Source organism: Hypanus sabinus, chromosome 30, assembly GCF_030144855.1.
Source record: "Hypanus sabinus isolate sHypSab1 chromosome 30, sHypSab1.hap1, whole genome shotgun sequence".
Classification (NCBI taxonomy): Eukaryota; Metazoa; Chordata; class Chondrichthyes; order Myliobatiformes; family Dasyatidae; genus Hypanus; species Hypanus sabinus.
Genome location: NC_082735.1, coordinates 11223455 through 11236681, shown reverse-complemented (window position 1 = coordinate 11236681; position 13227 = coordinate 11223455). Strand labels below are relative to the sequence as shown.

The 13227-nt window shown below is 41.8% G+C and overlaps 1 protein-coding gene across 4 annotated transcripts in view; it reads right to left on the bottom strand.

The window, feature by feature from the left end:
* Positions 1 to 13227, bottom strand: part of inpp5b (inositol polyphosphate-5-phosphatase B) — a 194884-nt gene that overhangs the window by 97683 nt on the left and 83974 nt on the right. The window contains exon 1 of one of the 4 annotated variants that reach the window (XM_059954330.1): positions 8878 to 8994. The exons of the other annotated variants lie outside the window; for them this stretch is intronic. Coding sequence (XP_059810313.1) covers positions 8878 to 8905 — 28 coding nt within the window. The 5' untranslated portion in view covers positions 8906 to 8994. Of the gene's footprint in view, positions 1 to 8877; positions 8995 to 13227 lie in introns of those variants that run through there. 4 annotated transcript variants of the gene reach the window in all.

Genomic DNA, 13227 nt, shown 5'->3' with positions numbered 1-13227 from the left:
ATATTGCCCATGAACTTAGATCATTACTTGACAGGAGCTTTGCTAAATTGTAATATTTCTGATCATCAATAGTACAAGAATACATTATGAGTCACCTCCACTGGCACATTGTGTGGAGGGAAAATTGGCAAAAATAATATTAGATCAAAGTTCACAATGTTCAGTAGTTGGCGACTTGCTTGTGGTCTTCTGGCTGATTATTATGAGCTGTAGTCCAGCAACATGGACACTGTGACAGAGGTTACCAGCACATTAACCACAGTGCATCGGTACTACTTTAGCTCACTTGCAGTGGTTGGCTTGTACCCACTTACTATCACCACAACATCTACCTTCACCACCGAGTTGGTGATTAACAGTACTCGATAAAGACCTTCCTATCCAGCTCCCAGAGGTTATCCTTCGCCAGGAATCAGGGTTTGTCCTTCTTCTGTTGGATTTTCCCAAGTGGCAGAAGCCTGTTGAAAAACATGCTGTACAGCTTGAGTTAATTTCACTCAACACTTAAACTAAACTGTCTGCCATAATGCATACATCAGCCTCTGCTGGATAGAGGGCTCCCAGGAGTGACACAGAACACCACTTCGAATGGATTTAGCTTAGTTGTCTTGTTTAGGGTTGCTCTGATTCTACACAAGACTGTAGGAAGAGCTTTTTGATGGTTTGAAGGTTCCATTCCCTTGTTTGACTTATCCTGATAATTTTCGATGATGTGGACAATAGAAAAACCATTTAAGGTCCATCAGTCGACATAACTCTTGACAAACACTCCCAGTGAAATGTGGTCCTTGGTCAGAGTCAATGTGACATAGCTTACCCATCCAGGAGTACAGTCTTTGGTCAGACTTTTGGTAGCATGTGTCGCAGTAGCTTTTCCCGCTGGAATAGTTTCCCCTCGTCATGAAGACTTGTCCACTATTACCAGTATGTCTGAGTATCCTTGACAACTTTGTTAGAGAAACATTCATAAGTGTAAAAGTGGACCAGGTGGGGCAGGAGCACTTAATGCTCGTCTGCTGCTCCAGTATTTGTTTTCTGGCATGTCATGAAGCTTTCAAACGTTCGTCAAGCTTGTGCCCAGAACTCTGGATTCCACCACCACTGGGAGAATCTGTTGATCACTTCTGGCACTCCAATGTGCCCTAGGGAATGTATTCATTGTGCCAGATAAGAAAGCAACGTAGTTAGAGCTACTGGTCTATGATGAGTGCCATATCTTCATACTCCATCACCATTTAACTTCCCACCATTCTCCATCCAGAACCAGTTTTTCTGGTTAAAGCGCTGAACGTGCAACTCTCCATTAACTTGTACACTCGTCCATTATGCAGAGTTCAACTTTGTTTTGATGATTCCAGATGTCGGGTTCACTGCAGATGCTCTTGGTACTTAGTTTACTTCTATTGTTTCTTCCCATGCTGCCTTTTTGCAATTTTATCCGCGAATGCAATTCCACGCCTTTCCATTGTAGTCATTTTGGGGTAACTTCTACATTTCAATACAGCTACTTCTGATAGCAGTTGTATGACATCCATACAATCTTGTACCAGTTGGCCATTTTTGATTGGAGTTCCTACAGCCAGAAGAAGTCATCTTTGTCTCCTTAAGTTTCCAAAGTCATGGACAACTCTGAAAGCCTATTGAGAATCAGTGCAGGTATTAACTGATCTTCCTTCTGCCAAATTACAGGCTTCAGCTAGAGCTCTGAGTTCTGCCTTTTGCACAGAGGTGCATGAACCATGTTTCCTGATGCCAGTGTTTCAGTTTCAGAAGCAACCATTCAAATTCTGCTTTCAATCATTGAGGAGCCATCAGAGTATAGAATCCCATCTTTCGCAGAGTAGTACCCAACAGGACACAGTCAGTCTCCATGTTCTTGAATGAAAACTGCAATCATGCATTTCCCACTGATATACAGGTATCTATAAAGGGTAAATGGTATCTATACCAGGGATTCAATGCAGGTGCAGTACACAACGTCACCTTTAAAGTTTGAAATGCTTTCAGTTGTTCTTCATTAATTAAAAGTTACAGGAACATTTGAGTACTTACTGTCCTTCAACAGATTGTTGAGCAATAGTTGATGGATTTGCCACTAGCTTGTCAATACATCAAACAGCAATGGTTTCCTCTCAAGTCCTGTGTGTCTACACTCCCTTGGGTCTTTATTGGAGCAAGCTGTGACACAGCTGTCAATCTTATTGACACCTTTGAAAGGGAGAATATGAATACAGCTGTGAAGATCCCTGCTGCACCCGGTGATGCTGTAATCTCTGCCTTTGAGGCCAATGTCAGACTGTCTTTCAGCAGGCCCCAAAGGAGTACCTGGTAAGGCTCTGAAAATTTGTGCCAACCAACTGGCGGGTGTATTCAAGGACATTTTCAACCTTTCATTGTTATGGTCAGATGTTCCCACCTGCTTCAAAAGGGCAACAATTACACCAGTTCCCAAGAAGATTAGTGTGAGTTGCCTTAAAGATTATCATCCAGTAGCACTCACACCTATGGTGATGAAATGCTTTGAGAGGTTGGTCATGGCCAGAATCAACTCCTGCCTCAGCAAGGACCTGGATCCTCTGCAATTTGCCTTTCGCCACAATAGGTCTACAGCAGATACAGTTTCAATAGCCCTTCACACAGCCTTAGACCACCTAGACAATACAAACACCTACAGTATGTCAGGATGCTGTTCATCGACTAGAGCTCAGCATTTAACACCATCATTCCTATCGTCCTGAATGATAAGCTATGGAACCTGGGTCTCTGTACTTCCCTCTGCAATTGGATCCTCCACTTCCTAACCAGCAGGCCACAATATGTACATATTGGAATTAATACCACCTCCTCAGTGATGATCAATACTGGCACAACTCAGGGGTGTGTGCTTAGCCCACTGCTCTACCCCTCTATACCCATGACTGTGTGGCCAGGCATAGCTGAAATGCCATCTATAAATTTGCCGATGGTGGTGAGAGAGCATACAGGAGTGAGATATACCAGCTCGTTGAATGGTGTCACAGCAACAACCTTGCACTCAATGGCAGTAAGACCAAAGAGCTGATTGAGGACTTCAGAAAAGGTAGGACAAGGGATCATGAACCAATCCTCATAGAGGGATCAGAGTGGAGGGAGTGACCAGTTTCAAGTTCCTGGGTGCCAGTATCTCAGAGGATCTAACCTGGTCTCAACATATCAATGCAGCTATAAAGAAAGTAAAACAGTGACTATATTTCATTAGGAGTTTGAGGAGATTTGGTTTGTGACCTAAAACACTCAAAAACTTTTACAGATCATGGAGAGCAATCAGACAGGCTGCATCACTGTCTGATATGGTGGGGGGTGGGGGGGGGGCTGCTTCAGAGCATCAGAAGAAGCTGTAGAAAGCTGTAAAATTAGTCAGCTCCATCTTGGGTACTAGCCTCCGTAGTATCCAGGACATCTTCAAACCATCACTCTGCCTGTTCTCCATCTCCCTCTGGTGCTCCCCTCCCCCTTTCTTTCTCCCTAGGCTTCCCATCCCATGATCCTTTCCCTTCTCCAGTTCTGTGTCACTTTCACCAATCACCTTTCCAGCTCTTCACTTCACCCCACCCCCTCCGGTCTTCTCCTATCATTTCCCATTTCCCCCTCTCCCTCTTACTGTCAAATCTCTTACTATCTTTTCTTTGTTATTCCTGACAAAGGGTCTTGGCCAGAAACGTCGACAGTACTTCTTCTGATAGATGCTGCCTGGCCTGCTGCATTCCACCAGCATTTTGTGTGTGTTGCTTCTTCAAGGAGCAGTGTCTCAGAAAGGCAGTGTCCATCATTAAGGACCGTCATCACTCAGGACATGCCTTCTTCTCCTTGATACCATCAGGAAGGAGGTACAGAATCCTGAAGGCACACACTCAATGATTCATGAACAGCTTCTTCCCCTCCGCCATCCAACTTCTAAAGGGACACTGAACCCATGAACACTAACTCACTTTTATTATTCTTTATTGCACTGTTTTAATTTAACTATTTAATACACAAATATGTACTGTAATTGATTTACCTATTTTTTCCCATATTATCATGTATTGCATTGCTCTGCTGCCCCAAGTTTAAAAATTTCACAAAATATGTTGGTGATATTAAACCTGATTCTGCTTCTTATTGTTTCATCACTGTCATTCTCACCTGCGACAATAGGGGCTGCGGTAGTGTGCATTTTATGTCTATCCTTTCATTCTTTGGAATGCAGATGATGCCGCTGTCACTAACAGGACAGCCCACTTGAAATAGTGTTGTGGAAAGTTTCTCAAAACGTGTTTCTCAATTTTTAGTTCACTTTGCAACTCTGTACACTGATTGAATTATTGTGTTGTTCTTCAACTCATTCTGTTAATGCAAAGATTTATTCTTTGGACTTTTTTTTACTCTATGATGGTATTTTTTGTAGGTTTTCACAAGTTTTGCATTTCTTTCGATTAGTAGAAGACTTTACTCGCCCCACTAACTCTCTTAATCGTTCACACATTTGATCAAGCAGACCATGTGTTCTTGTATCTAAATCAGCAGCAGCCATTTTTCTCGAACATAATACTTCCCATCCTGTTCTTAATAAACTTAACATTGGAGGTAATTTTTGTTTAGACTCTTCTGGGTTGTCTTATTCAGGCAAGCGTTCTTAGTAAATTTCACAACTTTAGCCATTACTTTGATTCGCTCTTAATAGAAAGTATTAATTAGAAAATACTTATTCAAAACTGCAGTAAAAAAGTTAACCAGTATGAAAATACTAGCCATTTTTTGCAGAGCTTCCAAAGATTTCCATAATTATATTTATATAACCACAAAAGGCAAATTAAACTGTTATGCATATACAGGTTACTTAAAATACAAGTAGATAATTAATTGCTGAACTGCACAGAAAATGACAATTAAACAGACAGATTTAACAAAGACTAGCCTTTTAAGGAACTGACACAGTTTTATGGTAACCCTGCTGTTTTAGTTAAAGATAATGCTTTATTTCATGCAGCTGATGGTGTATCAAGATGTCACACGTCATAATTTCAAGATGTGCAAGAACGTAGAGACGTGCAGGAGTTATTCTGGATATCCTGCTCCAAAAAGTCTTATTAATAGCGCAGTTCAAAGAAAGACAAAAAAAGGACTAAATTGCTTCTGTACTCCATGCTGAGAGCAGATGCTCACAAATTTATCCTAAAGGATGAATGGGATATGGCATGCCCTAATTCCCCCAGCTCAGCAAATTATTCTTGGGTTGCAAAGAATGATATTTCTCACAGACACACATATGATGGAAAAGCAATGTGTGCTACCTCTATCTTTCTGAAAACCAATGTCCTCTTTTGAGAACATCTATATATTAATCACCCATCTAGCAATAAATAGAACTAGGTGTACATTCCACTATGCTTCTTAAGTCCCAATACACAGATTATATACAGAATATTAGAAACAGGTTGTAATTTTTGTCATTTCTGTTATATAACTCTGAGACATTAAGAAATAGTTCAAATAAAAATGAAGGAGTCTAGAATAACATATCCAATTTCATGTTTTAACTTAAACGAGGCCCGCACATATAACGTGGTGATGTGATAACGTATGCCATTTATGTACTTTTATATATAGCCCACAATTCATTATGCAAACAAGGAATGCTTAATCAAGCAATATATTTGCAATATTAGTCAAATATCACTGAAATATTAAATACACAGCTGTATACTCCTCTATAAACTCCAACTCAATATGGAATGCACCTCAACTATATACACAATATAAAATACAATTATTATGCAGATATTCACAGCACAGTAAATTTTAAAATGTCCCATTCAAGCCTAAAAATTTAATTGCTATGGAGACTTTCTTACTCTTGTGGGATAATGTCTTTCTTGACAAAGGGGATTACTATGTCTGGCAGATGAGACTTGTGGCTGTGAAACAATCTCAGGATTTGGAGCCTCCTCCATGTTGGCTGTAGGAGTCGACTCTGAGACTGCAGGACATGGTTCTGACCACCTTCCTTCTCCTTTTCTCAGCTTTTCTCTCTGGATCTTTGATCCTTGCTTCTCTCCTGGTTGTCTTCTTTCTCTCTCTTTCCTTTCTCTTTGATCTAGGATGTGCACTTTGATCTTGGGAATTTGCATTTCGTTCAACTGGAATATTCTCTCATTTATCCTTCCATTGCTCCCCTGACAAAATGATCTCTGCTTTTGGTTTCTTCATCCACAACATCTTCTTTTTCCCATATCTCCAATGACTCCTTTTTTCTGGCATTCCATTCATCTTTCAATTGGTCTTTGCATCTACTTTTACAAGCAGCTTTTTGTCTCCCACTTGAAGTTCACACAATAATCTTAACGCACGCAGAGGCGATTCGGGTTCTTTATACTCACAGAAGCTGAATGCTTGCAACTTTTCTGAATTCCCTTGAACCCTCTTCCAGGTTAAAACCAAGCCACATTTAACAAGTAACTGTCTGATTAACATATCAGACGTTTTCTCAGATATACTGCCTACAAAAACTGCTGCAGTATGACCACTGCTTTAGTCACCTTCATGATTCCTCTAAGCAGTATGGATCTTCCTCGGTCCAATATGCTTTTGAACAGAGACACAGAGGTCGGCACCAACACTTGCTTGCCCTCTGTTGGGCAACAGTTCACGGTGTACAGCATGGAGGCAGTTGTGGCATCATCCAGCATCTTTCCTAATTCCCTTTAAGTTGCCTAAATTGCAGGGGAAGTGGCCTTCAAGTGGTGGGTTGATATCCAATCAAAGTTGTAATTCTCTCAGCCAATCATGGCCCCACAACGTTGGCCGTCCTTTTTTTTAAAACCACACACAAGCTCAACGTGGCTTGTTGATTGCTGTATTTCACTGTTACAATTGTCATTCCCACAGAAATTAACTTTTCTCCAGTATAAGTTCTTAACTGGATATCTGCAGGCTTCAGTTCAGTATCTTAGAAATGCTGTTCAAACTCATTTTGTGGAATGACTGACACAGCCGAGCCAGGGTTCCATTCTATTTTAATTAATTGCTGCTCACTTCTGGTGAGCAGTGCCATATTACTCATCTATTACAAACACAAGCAAGGCTGGAAATGCAAAACAACACACACAAAATGCTAGCAGAGCTCAGCAGGCCAGGCAGCACCTATGAAAAATACTGAACAGTTGATAGTTCAGGCTGAGACGAGACTTCAGGATTCATCAAATGGGAAGAATTGGTGTCTCCCATCTTTCTAGCATTTTTATTTGTAATCTAAATGCTCCTGATTCTTCAGCCTTCTGTTCTAATTGTATTTTGGAGTATCAGGCTGATAACTATGAATACCCACTTACATAAATAATAACAATAAAAAAATTGGAAGGAAAACAAAAAAAAAATTGAAGATGCTGCAAATCCAAACAAAAATAGAAAATCAAGCTACAAGCATGCAGAGAGAAGCAGAACCACATTTCAGTCCAATGACCTCTCTGATGGAGCTGCTAAACATCTTACAGTATTATTTCAACATACCAACTGATGCGATCAAAACAACTTTATTTCAGATTCTAATATCTATATTTAAAACATCTTCTTTCACTTTCAATTTGTTTTATGTTAATAAAAAATGCATTAAAATCTCTAAACACAGCTCATAATGTAACTTAATAAAGAGAGCATACTGATACTTTGGAGCCCCTGGTGTATCAGATTTAATTCACTGAACTTCCAAAACTGAAGAAGCTCCCTGTGTAGTGTTGGAATTATTTCTGAACAGATTTAATTAAGTAGCGGATGTTTCAATGCCTTGGCTGTTAACCTTGAGTTTCTACAGGGGCAAAGATACTGGAAAGAAGACGCGAACAATATCTCCTCTCAACTAGTATCAGCCAACCAAAGTATTTAAAATTGACAGTAACTTCATCAGATATTTTTGGAATGAATCTTATACACTTTTGGAAACAAAACAAATATTTGCCACTCAAAGTTCTCTCTTTTCTTTAATCATAACAGACATTTTAAAAATTCAATCAATAAACCATCATACCAATACTTGGGGGGTGATTACTGAACAACTTGAATGCTTAAATTCCAGTACCTGCCGTCCATTCATCTAATATCTATAATTTTCATCTCAAATAACCATAATGTTAACCAGTATATGCCATCACTGACCATTCAGGAGGAACAACTTTGGAAAAAAATGAATTAGGGTGAATCATATCTTCATTCATAGTTCCGAGAGACTAATGTAAACAAATTACTGAATGGAATCGCTTTTAAAAAAAAAACTAGCATTAAAATTGCAAGAGAAACTGAATTTGAAACTTAGCACCGATGCCACAGAACTTTAATTTTAGATCACAAGGACCACTGCAAGTTTCTGCAGGACTTCTTGCGTTTGATCTCCAAGTTACAATTGTTTCAATGGAATTTCAGATCGCAAAGATGTTAGGCTATGTTCAATTACAGATTGCACAGACATTAAGCCATATTCAATCTCCATACGCTAGTAAAATTGCTGCATTTTGATTGGGATGTGAAAACAAAGGCATGTAAATAAGGCTCTCTGACACGGTGCCCAAACCTGCAGCCTGTGTTGATACATTCGTAAAAGTATGGAAGCGACTTAAAATAATATGCCACAGGCCATAATTTCCAATATTCGCCACCTGAAAACTGTGTGCCTGGGGGAAAAAATCCCAATCAATGTTTAACTTTCCATTCTGTCACAAACCCGGTGTGTACACAACTGCCGAAGTCCTCGCCTGAACCGAAATCAGATTCCGTGCAGTCGCTCCCGTTCAGCCGATAATGAACAAACCCCAGGAAGTACACTCTACAACGCCACTGCTCTGATTGAAAAAGGGGAAGTGTTTCAACCTGAATCCGCAGCGGCTTTGGTGGACATTTCACAGCTCAGCGGGGCGCTCTGCCATCAGGTTCTCAGCAAGTTCCTCGTTGTTCAAAGCCTGTGTGACATCACTGAAACTTAGTTCTCAGGCCCAACTAATCAATCACTGAACTTGACACGACTCTATAGAAGTGAGAAGTGTGCGCACGGGGTTCACAAATGTGTTTGGTAAACTCGGTGCAGTGTGTTATTGGAATGCCTGCTTACCGGTCCCAATCTGCCATATTTGTTCGTTCACTCATCTGAGAAAAATCAAAACCTGTAGCCGAAAGGGAAAAGTAAACACAAGATAGCCTGCAGATGTTGGAAAACTAACACACATAAAATGCTGGAGGAACTCTGCAAGTGAGGCTACGTCTAAATGCTGCCTTGACCCGCTGAGTTCCTCCAGCATTTTGTTTTGTGTTACTCTGCAAAAGCAATGACAGTGCTAATTTTAAGGCAAATAATATGCAAAATTTTAAGCTTACTAATAAGTGCATCGTGCAGAATAATCAACACCCACACTGCTCAGCAGTAGCTGCTTGCATTGAACCAACAGGATCACACGGGCAGACGCAAACTTAACCACTATGGTTCAGTGCTTCTGAAGAGACAATAAAGGAAATTTGCCCCTTTCCTGCATAAGGCTGGGTGGCTGCATACCCCTGCTACACCCACCTTTCACTCAAGTTCTGGTGAGCATGCACTTCCTGAGGCTCCTCAGAGGAAGAGTAATAGCAAAGTGGGCTTTCTGCAAGTGCCACACAGCCCTGACTAAGGCAGCGAGGGGAACAGGTCTCAGTGACTCATTTCAGACTCATACCTAGAAACAGGCAAGGCATCCCCTGCATCTGCAGCCTTGGTTTGACTTTCTACTTCTAACACATTGTAAGGTTTCACTGCTAATGTAATGGCCTCTCTGTAATGTTTCACTGCTGAGATAATGGTTTCTCTGTAACAGCAGTGTTTGGGCTATGACTAGAGATAATGGGGCACGTTAGCCAATGAGTGGGATGTTGTTCTTTCTTGTGTGTCTGGGAGAGGGATTTCGCGGTCTTTTGCCGAGGAGAAAAGACACGAATGGAGACAGCTGGTAGACCGCCGGATGAAGCGGACTTGGAGTGAGGGTCTGAAGGTCAGAGACGATCAGAGGAGGTCAATGGTAGATGAACGACTTTATCAGAGAGCGCCAACATTTGCGTATTAGGCTGTTTCATGAGAATGGGCCCTTTTTTTTGTTTCTTTACTAACCATATAGTCAAATTAAGAATTATAAAGCTCAATCGTTTAATCGCATATTGTGTACTGTTTGCTATTTTGGGGCACTGATTTGTAACAGGGACACATCACACAGCATCCACCCAAGCGAGATTTCTTAAGTTTGGCCGGGCCGGGGGCTGTCATCCCCTAGATGAAGCCGCTAGCTGAACCGAGAGCTACGTACTGCTTCTATGAATTCCTGACATGAATATTAAGGTACATCAATGATTTCTTCTGATCACTACACAAAGCAGCTTAAAGTGATTAGATCAATTATATACACGGCTGCATATCTAATATTAGCAATTTGCAAAAAGTAAACTACAGAAATATAAGTTTTCACATGGAATTTGACTTCTCTGAAGTAAAAAGAGAAAGATTAGCTTTATGTGTCACGTGTATATCAAGACCACGAAATATACAGTGAGTGCACTACTAGCATCAAATCAAATCGACAAGGGTCGTGCTGGGAAGCCCACAAATGTCATCACACTTCTTGTGTCGACACAGCACAGCCACTGACTGCACAACTTTAGACTGTAGAAGGGAAGTGAAACAGCCAGAGGAAACTCAGGTGGTTGCAGGGAGAATGCACAAATGCTTTACAGGCAGCAGCAGGAAGCGAACCTTGATCAGCAAAAGTTTGCGCTGTAAAACCAGTAGGGTAAAACTAACCTGTCTCACGACGGTCTAAATCTTCGATTTTTAAATCGCAGCAAGAGGCGGAGAGGGAAGAGGTAAAAGAAGCTCAGAGAGAAGCTGTTTTTTTTTTAACTGATCGGGGCAAAGAGGCGAGACTGCGCAGGCGCGTGATGTAGCGCGCCAAAGGTTTAAAAGAAAGACCACCATATACAGCGGCCATCGTTGGAGCGGACTGAGGTAGAGTGGGACGGCTTTGGCGAGAACAGGCAGAAGAGAGGTTGAACGGGGCACGACTGTGCAAGCGCGTTAAAGTCGGCCTCTGAGATCAGCGGGGGAATTTAAAAAGTGAGCAGAGGCTGAGTACAAGCTTCATACCAGGTGAGGTAAGGCCGGGTAAGCTCCTTTAATTAATCTAATTAGCTTAGGAGTAGGTAATGGAGGCAGCAGTTAGGGCAGTTGAGTGCTCCGTTTGCAATATGTGGGAAGTCAGGGCGAGCACAGCTGTCCCTGATGACTACACCTGCGAAAGGTGCATCCAGCTGCAGCTCCTGACAAACCAAGTTAGGGAACTGGAGCTGGATGAACTTTGAATCATTTGGGAGGCAGAAGCTGAAACAGACAGGAGTTTCAGGGAGATAGTCACCCCTAGGAGTCAGGAGACAGGTAGTTGGGTGACTGTCAGGAGAGGGAAGGGGAATAGGCAAGAAGAGCAGAGCACCCCTGTGGCCGTTCCCATCAACAATCAGTATACCGTTTTGGATACTGTTGGTGGGGATGGCTTACCTGGGACAAGTTGCAGTGGTTGCGTCACTGGCACCGAGACTGGACCCTCAGCTCAGAAGGGAAGGAGGGAAAAGAGGAGAGCAGTAGTGATAGGGGATTCGATAGTTAGGGGGACGGACAGGAGGTTCTGTAGAAGTGATCGAGAATCCGGGATGGTCTGTTGCCCCCCTAGTGCCAGGGTCCATGATATCTCGGATCGAGTTCTCAGTATTCTCAAGAGGGAGGGTGAGCAGCTGGATATCGTGGTCCATGTAGGGACAAATGACGTGGGTAGGAAGAGTGAGGAGGTCCTGAAAGGTGAGTTTAGGGAGCTAGGTGCCAAGTTAAAGGACAGGACCTCCAGGATAGCAATCTCAGGATTGCTATCAGTGTCATGTGCAGGTGGGTTTAGAAATAGTAAGATAGTGCAGATCAACACGTGGCCGAAGACATGGTGCAGGAGGGAGGGCTTCAGATTTATAGATAATTGGGCAGTTTTCCAGGGAAGGTGGGACTGTTCAAGCGGGACAGTTTACATCTGAACTGGAGGGGGACAAATATTCTTTCAGGTAGGTTTGCTAGAGAGGCTCCAGTGGATTTAAACTAGATACGAGGGGGGAGGGGAACCAGAGTATAGGAACAGATGTATGGGAGAAGGAAGAAAAAGAAGACTGTAAAGTTCTTTGTATTGTTAGAGATAAACAGAGAGGAAGAGGTGGAGAATTTCTTAAATGCATTTATTTTAATGCTAGGAGCATGGATTGATATCTGGAAATATGATGTTGTAGCTATTAGTGAAACATGGTTGCAGGAGGGGTGTGATTGGCAACGAAATATTCCTGGATTTCGTTGCTTCAGGTGTGATAGAATCGGAAGGGCAAGTGGAGGAGGTGTTGCGTTGCTTGTCAGAGAAAATATTACAGTGGTGCTCTGGCAGGATAGATTAGAGGGCTCGTCTAGGGAGGCTATTTGGGTAGAATTGAGGAATGGGAAAGGTGTAGTAACACTTATAGGGGTGTATTATAGACCACCTAATGGGATCAAGAATTGGAGGAGCAAATTTGCAAGGAGATAGCAGATATTTGTAGTAAGCACAGGGTTGTGATTGTGGGAGATTTTAATTTTCCACATATAGACTGGGAAGCTCATACTGTAAAAGGGCTGGATGGTTTGGAGATAGTAAAATGTGTGCAGGATAGTTTTATGCAGCAATACATAGAAGTACCAACTAGAGAAGGGACAGTGTTGGATCTTCTGTTAGGGAATGAAATAGGTCAAGTGGCAGAAGTATGTGTTGGGGAGCACTTCAGGTCCAGTGATCACAATGCCATTAGTTTAAATATAATTATAGAGAAGGATAGGACTGGAACCAGGATTGAGATTTTTGATTGGAGAAAGGCTAACTTTGAGGAGATGCGAAAGGATTTAGAAGGTGTGGATTGGGACAATTTGTTTTATGGGAAGGCTGTAATAGAGAAATGGAGGTCATTTAAGGGTGAAAATTTGAGGGTACAGAATCTTTATGTTCCTGTTAGGTTGAAAGGGAAGGTTAAAAGTTTGAGAGAGTCATGGTTTTCAAGGGATATTGGAAACTCGGTTAGGAAGAAGAGATACATCTACAATAAATATAGGCAGCATGGAGTAAATGAGGTGCTCGAGGAATAAAAAGAATG